At 34.4% G+C, this 21,414-nt stretch overlaps 1 protein-coding gene across 6 annotated transcripts in view; it reads left to right on the top strand.

The window, feature by feature from the left end:
* GRIP1 (glutamate receptor interacting protein 1) overlaps positions 1-21,414 on the top strand; it is a 773,529-nt gene that overhangs the window by 544,463 nt on the left and 207,652 nt on the right. For all 6 annotated transcript variants that reach the window (XM_031938371.1, XM_031938365.1, XM_031938368.1 and 3 more), the window contains exon 2: positions 10,749-10,829. In XM_031938371.1, the coding sequence (XP_031794231.1) occupies positions 10,749-10,829 (81 nt within the window). The remainder of the gene's footprint in view (positions 1-10,748; positions 10,830-21,414) is intronic.

Below are 21,414 nucleotides of genomic sequence, written 5' to 3' on the forward strand. Positions count from 1 at the left end.
TGTGGCAGGATTCATGATTCAGACAAACTAGTGCTAGGAATGCCAGAGGCAGAAACTGGGAAATGAATTGTTCATTAATTACAAAGAGGATTTACTAATTAACCTGGCCAGAGATGTGGGACTTTTCAAAGGTCTAATGGCACCATTGAGCAGCACATTTTCCATGTCCAACCTCCACAAGGTTTACCAGATGCTCTTAAAGCCACCATGATGCCTTGTGCCAATTTGTGGGGTTCAAGCAATCTGGCTGGAAAAATCTCTCATTCGGAATAACTTTGCAAAAAAGTAAGATGCTCAGCTGAAGGAAGAGTGGTCCGGAAAGAGAAGGTGTTTCTGTGAAGCATAAAATGTTTCATTTCAAGTTGACCTTTCCTGACTTTTCCAAGAAAGAAAAATATTCTCATGATTTTAAATACCCATTCATTTTTTAAAGTAAGAAAGGCAAGTTTGAGATAGTGTGATGAAATAGTCATGTAGTTTCCAAGGATTTTGGCCCCACATACCCCCTCTCCCAACCTAAAGTGTGAATTATCACCTTGAGCAGCAGGTCAATGAATAATTGGTAGTCTGACCTAAGATTGATAAGGGGCAGAGTATTATTTAGGATTCAACTGAATTCCTAAAAAATGAATAACAACTTGACTCCATTTCCAAAAGCTGTGATTGTTTAAGAGGCCCTTTGGCCACATGAAGAAAGAGCAAGTCTCAGAATAAGAAAGATTTAGGTTCACAACCTATCTCTGGAACATAATACAAGTTTTTGGAGTTTGGGGGGGGAGGGGGTTGTTGTTGTTTTGATCAGGGATACTATCTGACACTTAGCAGGCTTTTAAATGCTTGTTGATTGTAATTTGCTTCTTGTATTGCATTCATATGATTATCTTTGCTCTTTAATTTTTAGACATAAATCTAATAAAGGAAGTTACTGAACTCATCCTGTGCCAATTAGTGCAATCAGGGAATGCTTTTTTAAAAAAGCCTAAAAACATTGGTTATCTACAGCTTTGAGTATCATTTTAATTCAGAATAATCTTTAGTTTTAATGCAACATTGTGCTATTAGTACTGGATTTGTTGTCAAAAGGCCTGGGTTTGTTTTTTCCTTCTGTCTCTTACTGACTGCATTTACTTAGGTAATTCCCTTAGACTTGCAAACCCTTAATATTTTCATCTGTAAAGTGGGTATATTTCTATCCCACAGTAGAAAGATTGTAGATTCCTCCCCCATAAGTACTAACACAGTGCCTTGCATTTAATGTGTTTTGAATGAATGTTTTTAAATGAATGAACAAAAACATACAGAATTTACAAAACAATAAAAAGCAGTGAATATTTAAAGTACAGAAAGCATTTAGAACTGAGGTTAAAATAAAACCTAAGGAATATAAGGCATTTTATCCATTATTACCCTCTTTATTATTTCGAAAATAAAATATTTTATTATACTGTTGGATTCATTTTAATCTCATTGATTTCACCCTCATCGTCTAAATATTTAAGAGTGAAAATTGTAGGCAATTGTGGTTCATATTTTGCTGCAAGATGCTGTGAGGGACCTTGTGATATATTTCTTTGGTATTCTTTGTCCTGGAAAGAACGATAACCTCATTTCATTTCTCAACCCTGAAAACTAATAAGATAGATATGTCACACTCTTTTTCAACAGCCAGATTGTTTCTTCCTCCACAAACTTTTGTTTTCCAAGGACTACCATGGAAATGAATTTTTTTCCCTTGATCATTTGACAAATAGACGTGATATTTAACCTCACAAGACTTTTTTTTTTTTTTCCAGGAGAGCTGCTGGCATATAGCAGGTGTCTCCATTCAGCATAATTACTTATTGGAAATTGTTTATAACAGGCTATGTAATCTCATCTAGGGGAAATTAAAAAACCTAGCCCTTCAACACTGATATTAATGAATATGGTGAGAGAAGTCATATCTCTGCAAGAGCACTGTTATTGGAAAAAACTGGACACCTGCATCATGATTGCTCTGGGAATAGGAAAAGGTGGAGAAACAAGTTGATAAGAATGAGGCTGGCTTTCTGTGTATATTGTTGAATGAGTTTCCACCATCTCTAGATATGGATGTAGCGTTTTACTGTTTGGGTAATCCTTACCCAAACAGAAAAGGGAGGAGATTCAGTAGGGATGCAGAACAAGTTGTAGCTCTGTCTTTTTTGATACCAGCTGTTTGCCTCCCAAGTTCACAAATGCTAGATTCAGTTGTAATATACAGCGAAAACAAATGAACTGTGTGTGTACCACTGCTGTTAGGAGCACAAGGAGACTGGCCAAATCGAGGAAAATGAGAGGGACAGATGGTCCCCCCGTTGATATATTTCCATTTTAAGAGCATGCTCCACTAAACCCATTCAGTCATCTCTCTTACAGTAACAATTCTCTTTGCTGGATTTGAGGTTCCTATCCTGTTCCTCCTACTTGCCCACCTCCAGTCTCATGGGATGGAATTATGAAGGAAACTCATGAGTATTCATGTTATAGTCAATATGTAGTCCTTATATCAATGAGACATCATCCTGGCAGGACAGTGATTAGCCGGCTGTTAGGATTCATTAGGGAAAGCTTGCATGTCTGATACCTCAAGGTACCCTTGACGATTGCTTCCACCATTCATTTCTAGGTGTGTTAGCAAAAACAGTCTTCTTATACCATATTAGGAGGTTCAGTTCATCCCATTTGCAAAGTCACTGTTAAAGTCTTTCTTAAAAACCAGTTTCCTTTTATAACCATAGTTTTGAAGTTTATAAATTAGTTCCCTTAATGTCTCAAATAAAAATAGATTGAAATATAATGTTATGTCATTTTTCTAAAGGGTCCCATGTCTTCTTTTGTAAATATGTATGTTTGTGTATGTGTATGCATATAAACTTTATTAGCTTAAATTTTATCAGCTTAAAACTTTTTAAGATGAAAACTTGGGAGATGTGTGTATATATATGTGTGTGTATATACACATACATCCATATAGATGAAGATTTTTGCAATTTTGCATTTTATATAGATTAATATCTATCCATACGTCTACATAATATATATGTATGGGTATATATACATGTATGTGTACATTATATACAGGTATGCTCATACATATACTGTCTGTGTGTGTCTGTATGTATAAATATATTGTATATATGTAAGTGTGTATAGGGACTGATCCTGTGATTTCATTGATATAGGGAATTCCCAGTTGAGGAAAGTCCTCATAATGTAGGTTGATTACTTCTCCCTGCCTTGAAACTTGGCTCTTCATTTCTAATACATGCTGCCTCTCAATTAACACATATTTGTTAGGCTTCTGACAGGTGCAAGCATTGTGCCAAGTTCTGAGAATACAATACAAAGATAACATTCCCTCCTTTAATAAGCTTACATTCTAAAGGAGGAAAAAACAAGCACCTATAAAATATATGCACGTAAATATGAAGAGAATAAATATAGATACGTACCAAAATAGACAGGCAGTAGGGAGACAGGTGGGTAGGTAGTGTTGAATCTGGGGTCAAGAAGGCCAGAGTTAAAATCTAGTTTCAGACTCTTACTAGCAATGTGACCCTATACAAGTCACTTAAGCTTTGTTTGCCTATTTCCTCTTGTATAAAATGAGGATAATAAAAACACTTACTTTCCCATTTTGTCAGTGAGGAAATTGAATCTCACAGAACTTTAACTTGTTTAGCCCCAGAGCTAGATATGGCTAGTGACAAGAGTTGTATCCAGAATTTTTAACTCCAACTCCAGTACTCTAATCAGTCAGTCAGGAGCCTTCTTCACTTATGCACTCTTGAGGTACTGGTATTTATTATCCATATATTATAGAGCAAGAAATTTGCCCAAAGCCATGCATTTTTGAACCAAGGCTTCTAGAGATCTAGCAAATGTAGTGTTCATTACATTACCTCACACTCTTTCCAGGAATAAGTGAAATAAAAGGTATGATCATCTTCCTATTAAGTAAGACCAGAGCATGAAAAAAAAATAAGTCAATGCAACAAGCATTTAAGGGTCTACTATGTGACTGATCTAGGTAATGAAGATAAAAAAATAAAATAAAATGAATTTTACTGTCCCCAAGGAGCTTATAACTACATGAAAATAAAAGACAATGTACATAGATAAATACAAACAGAAGAAATAGGAAGCAATTTTAGCAAACAGAGGTTGAACAACTTGAGAGATCAGAAAAGGTCTCATTTAGGAGGCAATATCTGACCTTTTCTCTGAAGGAGTGAGGGATTCTAGGAGGCAGAAGTGAAGAATAAGAGTGTCCTCCATGGCTAAGGGAGAGTTTGTTCAAAGGCCCACAGGCAGAAGCAGAAATATCACATGCAGGTTACATATCTCCAATAGACCATTTTACTTGGGAAGATAAATTGCCTGTGATCATTCACTTTTGTAAAAGATGTGATTTGTTTTTAGAAATATACTAAATGACTAATATGCAAAGTTATGATTGTGTGTATATATGATTGCACACATATAACCTTTATCAGATTGCTTATCATCTTGGGGTGAGGGGGATGGGAGAAAGGCATACAATTTAGAATTCAAAACCTTTTTTAAAAAATATTAAAAATTATTCTTAGAAAAAAGTAAAATGTTTCTAAAAGATACACTAAAGTTCTTGTAAGTAGTGTCCCTCAAAGTGGATTTTAAATATTATTGTTTAATCTAATAACTTTATATATATTTAACATTCACTAGGAGCTTGTCAATTAATTAATGTATGGTAAGAAACTTTTAAGGGAAAGGGAGGTAATAGTTTTACCATCCCACCCATTTTCTAAATTGGGCTTTTCTCTGTATGTGAGCATTCTCCATTAGTATATAAATATCTAATTTCTATGTACAAGTCCTAATATATTTAAACCTTTCACCTCAAAATTTGATGTCGCTTGGTTTATGGTTGTTTGTTTATATTGCCAAAAGGGAACATTGGCAGCTATCATTTTTCTTTAGAGTTTTGTGATGCTATACTAATATGCTATTCAATAAATATGGATTTTCTTGTTTTTCCTTGACTCATTTTCTCTCCTTTAATTTAGCATAATTATTTACCTAAGTTCTTATGCAAGCAAACAAGTATATTTACATTTTAATTCTTTTATATACTCCAGAATTATTTTCAGTTAACTGTCCATTTAAAAATATAACTACTCTTTTGGTTATTAAATTCCCTTTTATATTCTGATCATCTTTTGTTCAGAAAACAGATTTATATATTCTCCTATAGATGGGCACCTACTTCATTTCCAGATCTTTGCTGCCACAAAAAGTGCTACTATAAATATTGCAGTGTATATGTAATCTTTTTGTCAATGATGAGTATGAAGTATATATGTAACCTTTTTGTCAATGATGGAGTATACTCCTAGTAGTGGATTCTCTGACTTCTAACCAACTAATTTTCTAAGAGAAAATCCAGGCTTCCTGGAGTATGGAACACTTTGATGGAAATGTGGATGACGATGGATAGTCTTTTTCTTTAAATTATTTCTTTGAATTTTTAGTCTAAGGAAAATTGGCATATTCAATAGGTATTTTCAGTCTATGTCTCTAAATAGAGAAAGAAAATATGCCAATTTTTCAATATGAAAATAGTTTTTTTCTATTTATTCTTATCTTTTCTCTCATTCCTTTTTATCTTGATGATAGTTTTCCATATCTACTGTCTTCTTAGACTAAAATTTATGGAATCCATCAATATATTTCAAGATCTAAACAGTTCTGTGTCTAGATTAGCTAGGAACAAATAAGTTCACAGTCCAAGGCTATCTCTGTATTATCACAATTTCTATGAGCAGGTTAACCTAAAATTTACATCCCTTTTACAGAGGGATGTGTTTATTGCTACATTGAGGAAAAACCTCAGACATAAGTATTTATTTAATTAATATTTGTCCCGTTGATGCCCTGAAAACTATCCACTGATTGTTGTGACACAAATATGTTTGTGCACATATTTATTTTTATATTTATTTAATATTTTATTTTCCCAGTTACATGTAATACAAGTTTTGCATTTGTTTTTAAAACTTTGAGTTCCAGATTTTTTCCCTTCCTTGCCACCTTGTCCCCCTTTAATAAAGCACAAGTGAAGTTATACAAAACATTTCCATTAAAGTCAGTTTGTGTAAATAAAAAGAAGCTGTAGAAGTACCTTTTTTTCATTTTCAGTGACCAATGTCCCTGGCTCAGAAAAGAGATAAAGAATTTGAATTGCATTGGAGCCTTCTCTTAACCATTCAGCTCTCAAAATGCTCAGCAGAGATTACTATAAATTGATCTGCTGCTTGTCCTGCTGTGCTTTGGGGATTGAAAGCTTCCCTTGCCAGCACTTAATTTTTTTTTTTTTAAAGTGAAATGTTCACTCTCCAAATCAATCTCCAGAACCAGAGCTTATATTGATTTAATTTTGCCCAGAATGTTCTATGTCTACCTGTACTTTGAAATAGGTGCCAAAGTGTTCTGGAAGCCCTGTGTTCCATACCTGTGCCCTAAGAATGATGCAGTTATTGGCAAAGAATGTCAGTAGCACAAAGAAGTCTAGTTGGCCAAGCTAAATTTTATTAAAATGCTTAATTTTCTACAATTTCGTTTCTTTCTGACTTCACTCAATTTGGATCCCTTTTCAAAGGAACATTGGACCTATGATAATAAACCTAACCACACTTAATCCAGGGCCCCAAAATGGGGTGGGGGTGGGGGTGGGAGTTGGAGGCAATCAGGATTAAGTGACTTGCCCAAGATCACACAGCTAGTAAGTGCCTGATTTTGAATTGGAACTCAAGTCTTCTTGCCTCTAGAGCTAATGTTCTATCCACTGTCCTGCAGGACCCCAAAATGGCAACTTTTATGCTTTTCTCATCCTGCATAAAAATATAAGATAAGCTGCACATTTGCCTTTCTTTGATTTTTCAGTGCTTACCATAGTGTCTTATATATAGTATGTATAACAAATACTTGTTAACTGACTGCTTTCTGACTCCAATTTAACACTTTATACATTGCACCACCTAAAGGGGCATTTTGTGAAAAAAAAAAAATAGGTTAGTAGTGGTTCTCCAACTGACATCATTCTGAAAGGCTGAGATGTGGCTGAGATATCCCTGCCCTTTCCTCACTCATTATGACTAGACTCTCCACTCATTTATCTAAACTCCTTTTCACTCTGTTTATATTTTCAATCAAAATGTCAACAAGGTTTTGGTTCAGGGTCTGACTTGGGGCATAACTATGTCAAGATGTTACATCCCTTCCCTTAATCGTTGTTGCTTCTGGAAATCTGGGAAACAATTTTTATAGCAAATGTCTCTGACAAAGACCTCATTTCTCAAATATATAGAAAACTGAGTTAAATTTACAAGAATACAAGTTATTCTCCATTTGATAAATGTCTTAGGATATGAACATTAATTTTTCAGAAGAAATCAAAGCTATCTATAGTAATATGAAAAACATGCTCTGCATAACTATTGACAAAAGAAATGCAGATTAAAAGAACTCTGAGGTATCATCCCAAACCTATTAAATTGGCTAACGTGACTGTAAAGGAAAATGGTGAATGTTGGAGAGGATGTGAGAAAAGTGGAACGTCAATGCATTATTGATGGAGTTGTGAACTAATCCAACCATTCTGGGGAACAATTTAGAACTATACGCAAAAGGCAAACTGTACAAACCTTTTGATTCAGCAATATCAATAGTAGATCTGTATCTCAGAGATCATAAAAAAGGAAAAAGAATCTACATGTAGAAAAATATTTATAGAAACTCTTTTTGTGATAGCAATGAATTGGAAATTGAGGAGACGCACATCATTTGGGGAATGACAACAAGTTATGGCATATGAATGTAATGGAATGCTATTGTGCTATAAAGTATAATGAGTAATAAGACTTCAGAAAAACTTGGAAAGACATGCTCTGATGCAAAGTCAAGTGAGCAGAACCAAGAGAACATTGTACACAAAACAGGAACATTGTTCAACGATCAATTATGATTGACTTAGCTCTTCTCATCAATACAATATCCAAGACAATTCCAAAAGACTTGCGATGGAAAATGCTATCCTTACCCAGAGGGAAAAAAAACTAGAGTCTGAATGTAAAATGAAACATACTATTTTCACTTTATTTTGGGGTTTTTTCTTCTATTTCTTGTCTCACAACATGGCCAATATGGAAATATAATTTACGCAATTGCATTTATATAAGTTGTATCAATGATGTTCTGGTAGATGTGGCTCTTTTCCACAATGAGGTAATTCAGGCCAATTCCAATAGACTTGTGATGGAGAGAGCCATCACAGAAAGAGGACTATGGGAACAATATGAATCACAGCCTAGTATTTTTGCCTTTTTTGTTGTTTGGTTGGTTTTTTTACCTCTCTCATTTTTTTTTTTTTTTTGATCTGATTTTTCTTGTTCAGCTTTAAAAATGTGGAAATGTGGAAGAATTGCACATGTTTAACCTATATTGGATTACTTGCTGTCCAGGGGAGGGACAAAAATTTGGAACACAAGGTTTTGTAAAGGTAGATCTTGAAAATTATCTTTTCTTGTATTTTGAAAATTAAAAAGCTATTATTTTATTAAAAATAAAAGAAAAATGTATGTGGTCTAAAAGACCTCTCAACTTTTTGTGTTGAGCTAATTGACAAATGTCATAATTTTATAGTTAATTAAAAGTTCATTAACAGGGTGGTACTATAAAAAATGCTAAATCTTTAGTCAATTTATCATATATTTACTAGTTGTATGATTCATGGGAAAGTCCTTTATGTGTTATTATTATTTTTTTTTTTTTTGCAAGGCAATTGGGATTGTGACTTGTCCTGGGTCACATAGCTAATAAGTCTTAAGTTTCTGGGTCAAATTTGAACTCAGATCCTCCTAAATCCAGGACTGGTATTCTATCCACTGCACCTAAGTCCCTTATATTTCTGAGCTTCAGTTTCCTTCTCTGGAAAATGGCAATTTTTAGATCTATTCCTCAGAGTTATTGTGAGAATCAAATTAGAAATTATCCATAAAGCTTTTTGTAAATCTTTAAGAATATGCTGCAAATATCACCCATTATAAGTTAGAATAGGGACAGAATGAGCAAGCATTTAAGAGTTACAAGATACTGTCCTGATAACTTGTAATACCAGCTACAGGTTTACTGTACTACTGATGCAGGATTCTGGTTTGATTATAAAGTTTCTTATGATGCACTGTATTCCTCAGTCTAACTGCCTAAATTTCATAGCTTAGCTATGAAATTGTAATTTGTCAGAGATGTAGTCTAGGGTGCGAGGGACTAATTGAAGACAATAGAGTTGTATTAATGCAACAGTTTTATGCTGTTATTTATGATTGTAGAGTCTGTGATGTGGATGAGTTTCAAAGACATGACATGTCATGAACTATAGATGGGGGTAAGTCATGTTTGATGCATAAAAGTTGGCAATTTAGCTTTATAACTGAGATAACATAAAGACATATGAAAAATGGTATGTAAATATGAAGCTGTCTGATTTAGATTTATGAAGGCAATTGTAGTTTATAGCAGCCTTAATCTTTTCTTTTTGTCATTGCTTATAGAGACCTTGTTAATTTTAAGAAGTAATAGTGAATCAGTTAACCCATAAAAACATCCTGGGGAAAAATTTGGTGTCTCACTTTTGAAATATGAACCACTTAGTAGGGAGAATTAATGGCTTCAGATGATAAAGCTTTGGTGCTGAATTAGTTCCTTATAATGTTTAATAGTTTTCCATGCACAATAAGTTTTTTTTAATCTCTTAATGATTTCCTATAAAATCTCTGAAAGTGTGGCCAGAAACAATCATTTGAGCCACCCAGTATCACAAAATAATTAGCTGGACTTCTCTTTATATCATTTCTGCTCCTGTCTTATTTATTCAGTGTTTGAATAATTTTTAAAGATTTATCCTCAAGAAGTTTCTGTCAATCAATGTACTTTCCCATTCCCATGAAGAATTCTTCCATATGGTATAACCTAGGTGTTTCTTGTTTGATCCAATTGTTATTCTTTTGTCCAAGGATTGATTTAAATAATTTAGAGGGAAATGATATTTAAGGGTTTTGTTCTTGTTCCTTAGAATTTTTGTAAACTTTAATTTCTATCCTACCTCTTGAAGACATTTTATATAAATCCTTCTATCATTTTTGTTGTTTGTTCTCTGTAATGTCTTGAATTTCTTTATTCTCCACTTATATACAACTATTGAAACCAAACTGAGCTTTCAGTCTTCTCACTTTTAAGCCATCTTTCTTTCTCTATTCTCAGCTCAAAACTCCTTAAAGTTCTCCTTCTCTATACACTTCTTCTCTATATCAGGTTTGGTATACCTGGTCACACAGTCAATAATATGGAAGGGAACATCTAAATCAAGCAAGATTCATCTCTATGGTGGTCTCTCTTTTCTGGAGGTCTCAGCTCTACTTTATTATATCTCTGTCCCTCTCCTGATGATCATGAACAGCTTCTCTTCATGGAACCTTCGTTCCTCTTCACTTTCTGGGATCTTCTAAAGAAGTTTCTTAAACAACAATTAATTATTCTTTGCACACATTAAGCCATTCTCTTCCTGGATCATAAACACGTATTTGCCAATGAATCTAGGTAGCTGGCATTTAGATTATAGTCTATTAAAAGTCTTCATTGAACCAGAACCTGGATTGAAATTAACTAAATCCTTCATTGTACCTTTGCAGATGAGAGTCCCTACACTAAGTCCGCCAGCCAGACAAAACCACCTGATGGAGCATTGGCTGTGAGGAGACAGAGCATCCCAGGTTAGACCAGATCATTGGATCATCAGTTATTTTATTTGTTAAATCTTGTCGCCTCACGAGCCTGGAATACTCTGACTTGGCCCCCCAATTTTTAAAATTTATGTTGCTTGTTCAATTATGAACACAGTATGTATTTTAGAAAACTTCTTATTCAGACTGATGCATTCTTAAAATGTGGGCTTTGGAAGAATCTGTCAACTTGTGAGAATCCATCTTGCTTGGACTTACTTTGTCAAATTATTTGAATTGATATTTGCTCTCAGTTTCTCTCTTCTCTAATTTTTTGGTGATGATTTTTCCAGTAGCACATGTTTGTACACTGATAAATAACAGACAGGTCAAGAAGTGGGTCAAGATATAACTGGAGTAGAAGAAGATACATCTTCTGAATAAAAGACATCTGAAGACCTGAAGCACTTTTTCCCCATTTCTTTCTTCCCACTTGCTATTTAGATCTATAATTATTTCCTTCGACAATTGTTTTTAAATTGAGGGGTTTCTTGATTCATTCCTAAAAGAATTAGATCACTACAATAGGCTTTAAAATACATTTCACCATCCAAAAGTTTTAGAGGAATGAATGACCATGAGTGTTACAACATTTAGGACTTATGAATTTCACAATTACTGAAAAACACATGAACTCAAGAACTGAATAATGGTAAATATACATAAATGGAACTTTGTTGTTGAATCATCTCAATCATGTCTAACTCTTCATGACCCCATTTGGGGCATTCTTGGCAAAAATAGTGGAGTGGGTTTCCATTTCTTTCCCCAGTTCATTTTACAGATGAGGAAACTGAAATAAACAGGGTGAAGTGATTTGCCCAGTGTGATTGTGCACAAATAGTAAGTGACTGAGGCCATATTTGAACTCGCAAAGATGAATCTTCCTGACTCTTAGTCTAGCCCTCTATTCATCGTGTCATCTAGCTGCTCATTAATGGAGCTACCTACTTCATATCTATCTGGAATACATAAATTATGGAAGGACTTCCTTTTGGGAATAAATGCACTTGCCAAAAGACTTGAGAATGTTAAGATATTTAAATATTTACAACCAAAATTATGTTTGTGTGCTCTGAAACAGCCATACTATGGGATGTGGCATAATTTTACCTGCAAATTAACCAACAATTCTTGCATGTTAATTTTTAAGTACATGATTCCATGAGTGGAAAATGATACAATTAAATATTCAGTTGTTCATATGGAATTGGACCCCTTGATAGAGTTTAAATGGAAATTGAGAATTTACTTCTGAAAAGAAGACAAAAAGTAAAGTTTCTTAGAATCTTTGTATATAATTGCATTCAGTTCTATATGAATTGAAAATTTTCATCCTAGAATATTAAAATTAAGTGACTTAGGACAATATTTTTATATTTAGACCTTGTTGTTTTATTTGGGATGATATCATAAGAATGAGTTATTGACCATTTCCACAGAATCATAGAATTTTAAAGTTGATAGGGTGTCTAAGATACCAGACAGCAGTTCATCCTCTGCCTGAAATTTAAATCTGTTCTTCTATATCTCTCATGGTGAATCATCCCATCTCTCCTTAGACTGCCATTATCAAAATTTCACATTCTTCATGTTTTTAAGAAATGATTCCCATAGAATATTGCACAATGCTGTATGAATTCTTGTCAATAATGATAAAGTATCACAAGGCTGTAGTTTCTAGACTTCTTCAGTTATCCATTCAACAGATTTTAATTTCTCTGGATAACTATTTGAATTAATAATGGAGGAATCACTAATGAGAAGAGACATTCTAGTGTCCTTGCTATTTTCTGATGTATTCAAGTTAAGCCCCAGATTTGATCCCTTCTTTCTAAGCATGTAATGATTAGACTTACAAAGCAGGTTTTACTCTCATGCTGAAGACCCAGGGTTATCAGAGTTGACTGAGTAATCCTTCTTTACAAAGACTTTTCTGAGTTTTAAATCACTTAGTGTTGACAAGGCCTGGAAGCGTCATTGAAAAGTACCCAAGAGGCTTGAATGTCTAAGAGAAAAGTTTAGAACCTGAACCTTAGAAAATCCCTTCTCATCTTCTCTCCAGTCACAGAAGTCGGGGAAAGACTTTTATTGCCAAGGATACAACTCTTTGTACTGTCTAAGTATTGATGCCTTCAGGTGGGACTGAAAAGACTAGTGCATCAGCCATGTGCAGATGAAGTTTATTTGTTCTTGCAATGTAGTGTTTGGCCTTTCAATGGGAGTTGACTCTCCTGGCTCATGTTCTAAAAAAGGCAGATTAAAGCTACAGCTGTATATACATGTATAACCTCCAGGTACCTTGGAACTTCAAGCTGTTCATTGAAGTCACCTTAACAAATGCTTACTTGATGCCCCCTAGAGGTTACATCAAAATACAACAACTTTCAGTTCCCCTGACTGAGATTCATTGTTCCTCATAATCTTTGGTGTCCCAAGGACATGAGCTATGCTGTAGTACAAAAAGTAAATTCAATAAAAGTTGAGCATCCTTGATTTTTTTTAACATAAAGTATTTTAATTTTTCATCAGTGTTAAACTGTCTCTTTTGTCTAAAACCAGAATTAGATCAGTTGCTTTATAGTCACGAAGCAAATATGTGTCTTTCATTAAATGTTCAACCTGCTTGGAAATTCTTTTATCTACCCTCCCCTCAAAGAAGGTAATGGATTAAACATCTCTTTGGAGCAAAACACATTTGCTTTGGACACAGGGGAGATGCATTATTCACATATATATATGTATATATAAATTTATCATTTTCATCCTGTCTTTTCATGGCATGAGATAAAATTAAAATATCTTCCAGATATTTTCCTAACCCTTATGAAAATAATGACAACAAAAATGACACATTCCGGTAGCCTTGCAATTTAAGTAACAAAGAATCTTAGAGGTAAAAGGGAAATTGAGATTCTCTAGTTCAAATTCAAATGAGAGTTTCATGTCAGAATCATCCCACTAATCCAAATTTACTTGTCATTTTTACAAAAAAAAAAAAAATTTCCACAACAACCTATTTTACAGATAAGAAAACTGAAGCAACCCAGGATCATATAACAATAGAAGTGGGATTTCCTTTCAAATTCTCTGATTCCTAATTCTGTACTGTATCCACAATTCCATACTGTCAGAGTTGACAAGGAAAGTGAGAAATCTAACTCTTGATCCAATACTTCTGTGACAAACAAATTATCACATTAAAGAGCCTCCTGTTCCATTGTTGGACAGTGCAGATTATTATAAAATTCTTACCCTAACCAAAAATTTCCTTTCTATAACATCTATTCATTGATTCTAATTATACCCCTGTAGTAACAGAACCAGCCATGAGCTGGTTTCATTTACTTCTCTTCTCAAATAAGGAAAATGGCTTTCAAAAATTAAGTGTAAAAAATAATAAACAAAAGACTGACTTTCATAGGAATTGCTAAGTAAAAGGGATAATCATAAAACTTAGTCTCTCCTTTAAAAGTTTGCCATTTCATTTTTTAAATGTGGTCATTTTCAAGCATGATGATTTCAAAAAAACCTAGAAAAACTTCCATGAACTGATGAAAAATTAAGTGAGTAGAACCAGGAGAACAGTGTACATAGTAACACCAATATTATATGAAGTAGAACTGTGAAAAACTTGGCTATTTTCAGCCATATAACGATCCAAGACAATCCCAAAGAACTAATGATGAAAAATGCTATTTGCCTTCAGACAAAGAACTGGTATCTGAATAGAAACAGGAGCATACTTTTTCTTCCTCCCTCTCTTCTTCCCTCAGTTCTTCCTTTCCTCCCTCTCTTCATCCCTCCTTCTCTCCCTTCCTCTCTTTCTCTTTCCCTTCCTCCCTTCCTTCCTCTCTCTCCCTTCTTCCCTTTTTCCTTCTCTCCTTCCATCCCTCCCTTCCTCCCTCTCTCCTTCCCTTCCTTCTTGCCTCCTTCCCTCCCTCCTTCCCTTTATCCTTTCTTTCTTCCTTCCCTCCTTCCTTCCCTTTATCCTTTCTTTCTTTCTTCCTTCCTCCCTCCCTCCCTCTCTCCCTTCCTTCCTTCCTCACTTCCTTCTTTCCTTCGTCCCTTTCCTTCCTTCTTTCCTTTTCCCCTCCCTCCTGCCCTTCTGTCTGCCTTCCTTATCTTATACAAAATGACAAATATGTAAATGCTTTACATGATTACCATGGGTAACCTATTTCATATTGCTTTACTATCTCAAGAAGGAAGAGGGATGGATGGATAGAATTTGGAACTCAAAACTTTAAAAACAAATAGAGTATTTAAATTGTTTTTACAGGTAATTGGAGGGAATTTTTTTTAAATGAGGTCATTTTAAATCATATTTCAGCCTAGTTGAAATTTTCAAAGGTAAGATTGATTGTAAATATTAAGGCATTATAAGTTAACCCAATAGCTATGTTTTTTTATCTGTTGTTTCAAATATCTTTTACAAGACCGATTGCTGTTGAGTTCCAGTGTGACTGACTGCTTTGAAGGGTATTTCCCTTCCTAAGTTATTGGGTGCAATAGATTCTAGGTTTGACAGGTTTTCCAATAATCTGTGTGTTTGCCCATTTAGAAATGAGGTATTTAATGTTTTCTTGTCTGGTCTTCATAAAGGGAAAAGAGAAGGTGCCAAACTAGACCTCAAATCCTACAGTTAGGATATTACTTATTTGACTTGTCTGATTTTCAGGAAAGATTTCTTTTTCGTCTTTTTCTAATCTTGACAAAGCATGCTGAACAGTACCCCAAATATGACAGACATGATGAATTCCTTTTCTACTGCTGTGTGCAGGTAGTTAGTTGCCCATTTGAATTCTCTATATTTTGATGTCTAAGTACTAATTACTTTTTTCTGTTTGATTGAATCCTTTATTGTTTACCTTGTGTTCCTTTTTTAAATTAATGTTTTTTTCTTTTCCCCAGTTACATTTAAAACAATATTTTTACATTTATTTTTAAAACCTTGAGTTCCAGATTCTTTTTGTTATACCCACTCCTAGCCCCCATTAAAAGCACATGTATAGTTAAGCAAAACATTTCCATAAGTCATATTGTGAAATAAAGCATAAATCTCCTTTAAAAAAACCTTCAAGAAAAAATAAAGTAAAAAAGTAAAAGAGAAATTATGTTTCAATCTGTATTCAGAATAAGTTCTTTCTCTGCTTATGAACAGGATTTCTCATCATAAGTCCTTCAGAGTATACTAATTGTTACCCAAGTTTTTAACCTGAGATCTATGACCTTTGTTTTTTTAAAAAAAATCACTAATCATATTTCAATTTGATTAAAGAAAACTTTGCTAGGATTCTATATTGGGCGCCATTTTCCTCTTTGGTATACAATAAATACAATACAGTAAACATGTCATTCAAGATCCTATGTGCTACACACTCTACAAATAAGAAAAAAAAAATCCTGTCCTCAAGGAGCTTGCAGTCTCTTGAAGGCAGACAGCACACAAAAAGAAGCTGGAAAGAAAGGAAAGAGCAGAGTTATCTGCTGCCATGATAATAGAATTAAAACCAAGCAAGTCTGGTTTGTATGTGTGCAGTCTGACGTGTCAGTGGCTTGGATTTGTTTTATATGTGGTATGATCAACCAACAAGCCTTTATTTAGTGCCTGTTGTTGCTGTTCAGTTGTATCTGGCTCTTTGAGACCCCATTTGGGGTTTCCTGGGCAGGGATACTGCATTCATTTGCCATTTCCTTCTCCAGCTCATTTTACAGATAAAGAAACTGAGACAAACAGGGTTAAGTGAGACTTGCCCAGGGTCATACAGCTAATAAGTGTCCGAGGCAGATTTGAACTAAGGAATATCACTGACTTCTTGCTTGGTCCTCTATCCATCGCACCAATTAGTTGCCCCAATGTAGTACCTATGATGCACTATATCTTATGCTGGGTGCTTAGTATTCAAAACCAGAACTGAAGCCATCTCACCTCAAGGACCTAATTCGTTAGGGTTTCATGGCTAAAAAAGGTTTTCCAGAATTTAAATAGCCTTTTTACAAATGTGTCCATTGGGAGGCTACTAAGGAGGTAAGTGGATCTCTCTCTGGGGTCGTCTGGTTAGGGTTCTGTCATTAAGCTCACCAGAGATGACCAGAATGGGCAGTTCACACATTAGACCCAGGACAATCTGAGTTCTGGAAAGGATCTGCTATAGAGACATCTGAAAGACAAGAAAATGCTGTTGGGGATCAGGAATCGGAGTAACTTGTGAGTAACAAGTATCTTTGATAGAGAGTAATATTGATCATACCTATTTGAGTGTACCTTTATGAACTGGGATGGGGGAAGAAAGCAAGTGATCTCATTAAGATCATGAACAAAAGCATACTCTAATGTATTCACTCCCTCCTGGCATTAAAAAGGAGAAATCAAACGAGAATGTGTCCAATTGTTAGGATAAATATTGGCAATAACTAAGTGTCAGAGTAGATCGAGCATGGGCTTAGATTCAGAAGTTCAAAACTAGTATCAGACACTTATTAACCATGTGACCCTGGACAAATCACTTAACTCTGTTTACCTCAATTTCCTCAACTGGAAAATGCAAATAATAGCTCCCACCTCCCAAAGTTGTTGTGATGATCAATGAGATAAGATTTGTAAAGTGCTTTATAGACTTTTAAAATACTATATAAATGTTAATGATTATTATCGAATAAGGCAGCTAAATGGAGCAATGGGTTGAATGCCAGGGCTGGAGTTGAAGAGATTCATCTTTCTGAGTTCAAATCTGACCTCAAGTGCTTACTAACTATATGACTTTGGTCAAGTCACTTAACCCTGTTTACCCCAGTTTCCTCATCTATAAAATGAGCTAGAAAAGGAAATAGCAAGGATAAATCACTATCTCTGCCAAGAGAACCCAAAATGAGATCATGAAGAACTGGACAAGAAAGAAACAACTGAACAACAGTACATAAAGTACCACAAGTAGAGTCAGAAAGAACTGTCTTCAAATCTAGCTTCAGACATTTAATAGCTGTATGAATTTGAGCAAATTTGCCTCAGTTTCCACATCTGCAAAAGAGCTGGTATAGAAAATGGCAAATCACTCCAGTATCTTTACCAAGAAAACTCCAAATATGCTCACAAAGTGTTAGAAGTGACTGAAAACAACAAAAATTATTATTGAAAGCTAATGTTTGGTGTATTGACTGAAGCAGATCTTTTAGGTGGAAAGGAACTGAGTCAATTGAAATCCTAGTGGGTTTTTTTTCCCCACTTACTACCTATATGAAATTTGGTAAATCACTTAATTGGGCCTCAGTTTCCTCATCTGCAAAATGAAGGGATTATATAAAATAAATCTCTCAAGTCTCTTCCAGATCTAAATTTATAATCCCAGATATGCTCTTATGTTTAAAAAAAAAACCCAACAAAAATCAAGAAACACAAGAGCTGCATTAGTCTTCAAGAAAGAAAAGTGGGGAGATTTATTTTTTAATTGTGAAGAAACTGAGTCCTTTAAAAGCAGCCTTTGTTTACTGTATTTCAGTATATACACAAGGTATTTATCAGGTTACCATTCAATAATTTCTTTTTCTTATATAACACCAACAAGACACATTTATAACACACTTTAAGTTTTATAATATATTTTCAGTTCATGTTGGGTAGTAAATGTACCAAACGTGAAGCTCCCAATAGAGATTTCTGCTACCCAGGACTAATGAAATAAAATATAGGTCATCTGGAAGCTGGAGAATTTTAAAGGTCAGAGTTCTTTCTTCAGGCTCAGACATTTTGTCACAGCTAAAACGTTCATGGAGAAAGAGAAACTGTTGGGAGAATCTAACAAAATAAAAATGGAGAAAGTTAAATAATGAAAATGCTTCATTGGTCCCAGATTGCCACCAATTCAGGAAAAGTTTAAGGAAATAGCAGGAATGTATTAACATTAAAAATACAAAATAGGATTTAACACTTCTCTTTGATAGGGATATATTCTGAATCCCCTGCAGCTGGATGCAAGCTTGCAATGTAGAGTCCTTTACACATCAAGCCAAGCTGAAATTATACTGGGTAAAGAAGGGTGTGATTCATTTTTTGGTTGCTGCAGCTTTTGTTCAAGCCTCATTGATATGCCCCACCATTGTGCTCTCACTTCTGTATCTTCCTGGTAAACAGACTCTGGAAATGGAATAAAGTGGCAGATGTGGGTGCGGTAATTGTTAAGGAGGAAAAATGTGATTTTTAAGAAATCATTCTTCCTGCCTGTGATTTCAATGAAACCACTTTGTGAACCACGATTATTTTTTCATATTTACTAAGCTCTGTTATGTTATTAGAATAATAGGACTCAAAACAATCCTTCCTCAACATTGCTGCCTATTGAAATTCTTCCCTTCCTTCAAAGCCACACTCAAGTTATATTTCTTTCATGAAGCTTTCCTTGACCCCTCCCTACTCCTCGAGACAAAAGTGATCACTCCTTATGGCCTCTCTTTACCCTCCTATGGTTTTAATATATTTGGACTCATCTTTTCCATTTGTACTATTTCTGAAGTATCTAGATCTGCTAGGCAATGACTTAGGTATTAGAAACTGAAATGAACTGCCATCAAAGAAATTTCATTTTAACCATCTGGTTAAACCTTCTCTCTTCCTCTTTAATTCTGGATCTAGCTTATTGCCTCTTGATTAATAATGCATATTTGTTAAATGAACTAATCAGTGAATGCTATGCACCCTATGTATGATCGGTAAAACAATTATAACTTAGGGGAACCTTCTCCTAATTCACAGGGAACCGTTTAAAAACATGAGTAGCTGTGGTTAGAAGAATTCTGCATGTTAAATCTACATAAGATTGCATGCTAACTTGCATATCTGTGTGCATCCACAAGCCTATGTATATGTGTATTAAGTGTAGATAGATAGATTTATATGTATGTACATATTATTTTCATAGTTTTGTCTACTTTGCCATAAATTAATTCACATAAATTGTAGCTTTTTTCTAATTAAGTGAAAGCATTAATTGTTCTAATTAAATGGATAGAAATCATCCCTCCAACTCTTACCATTCTCCTCACTTTTCTCTACTTAGTCAAATTCTGCCCATTCTTTAAAGCCCTATCCAAGTCCCAACTGTTCTACTAAATCTTCAATCTTTTCCTACCTCAATTTCTTCCTTTACATCCTCCTATAGCCCCATCTGTCTGTGTCACATTTTAGTAGCTTACTATTCTATCTTGTTTGTTCTCTCATTTTCCCATGTATATTAAATTTAATAAAGTTATAAATTCATTCAGGGCAAGGACCATATTTGTAATGTATATTTTACACATATTGACATACATTTTGTATATTTCATACACATTGACATATTTTCCATATTTTTACATATTTTACATATATTTAGCATTTTGTACATATTTAGCACTAGGCAAACAAGAATATTAACTATAGGGATAGGCAAGTAATAAATATTTATAAACTGAAGTGAAGCCTTACTTTCAATCATCTGCCTTAATATGTTTTCTGATTATATTTTACATTATAATTGTTCTTACAGGGTTGAGTTAAGTTAAAACTTAATCAAATTATTTATTTTTGAATTAGAGTAAATATATAAACCAGGGATTAGACCATGCATGCCTCCTTCCCTTGTTTTTTCATCACTTTTTTTGCTTTTCTGCTATTCACATCCTTCCAATCTTCAACCCTGGATGCACCCTAGCTATTTCTCTTCTCCCATTCTTCTTTTAAGCCTCTGAACAATATTGGGAGAAGATACAACTATGTTTACTGAGTACCATATAAATTCATATTATATATTCTGAATTAGCTGAGAATTGGTGCATGACTTTTAAAAAAATTTATTTCACTCTCTTGAGAACTATGACAAACATTCTTTCCATGTAGCCTCAAAACCAATCTTTACTCATTTTCTCTTTTCCTACTTTACTGAGAAAAATAAAGATCATATTTCATATTTCATGTTTTTATTTTCCCAGTTACATGTAAAACAATTTTTACATTTGTTGTTAAAACTTTGAGTTCCAGATTCTCTTCCTTGATCCTCATCCCCATCTCCTGAAGGCACATGTGAAGTTATGCAAAACACATCCATAAAAATTGTGTTGTGAAAGAAAACATAGATTTCCTCCTTCCCTCCCCCCCCAAAAAAAAAACCTTTAAGAAAAATAAAGTTAAAAAAGATAGTATGCTTCAACCTGTATTCAGATACAATCAATTCTTTCTTTCAGTATGTAATAGCATTTTTCATCAAAAGTCCTTCATAGTAGTTGTGGAATCATGATCATTTGTATACAGTACATTTTACTTTGAGTTCCTGGAGGACTTTCCAGGTTTTCTGAGAGCATCCTGCTCATCCTTTTCCCCCTCAAAAAAAAAATATAATCCATCATAGGTGCAGCTAGGTGATGCAGTGCATAGAGCACCAGCCCTGAAGTCAGGAGCACCTGAGTTCAAATGTGGTCTCAGACATTTAACACTTCCTAGCTATGTGACCCTAGGCAAGTCACTTAACCCCAATTGCCTCAGAAAAAAAAAGTCCATCGTAATTACATATCTCAATTTATTCAACTATTCCCCAACTAATAGACA

The sequence above is a fragment of the Sarcophilus harrisii genome, chromosome 5 (genome assembly GCF_902635505.1).
Source record: "Sarcophilus harrisii chromosome 5, mSarHar1.11, whole genome shotgun sequence".
NCBI lineage: Eukaryota > Metazoa > Chordata > Mammalia > Dasyuromorphia > Dasyuridae > Sarcophilus > Sarcophilus harrisii.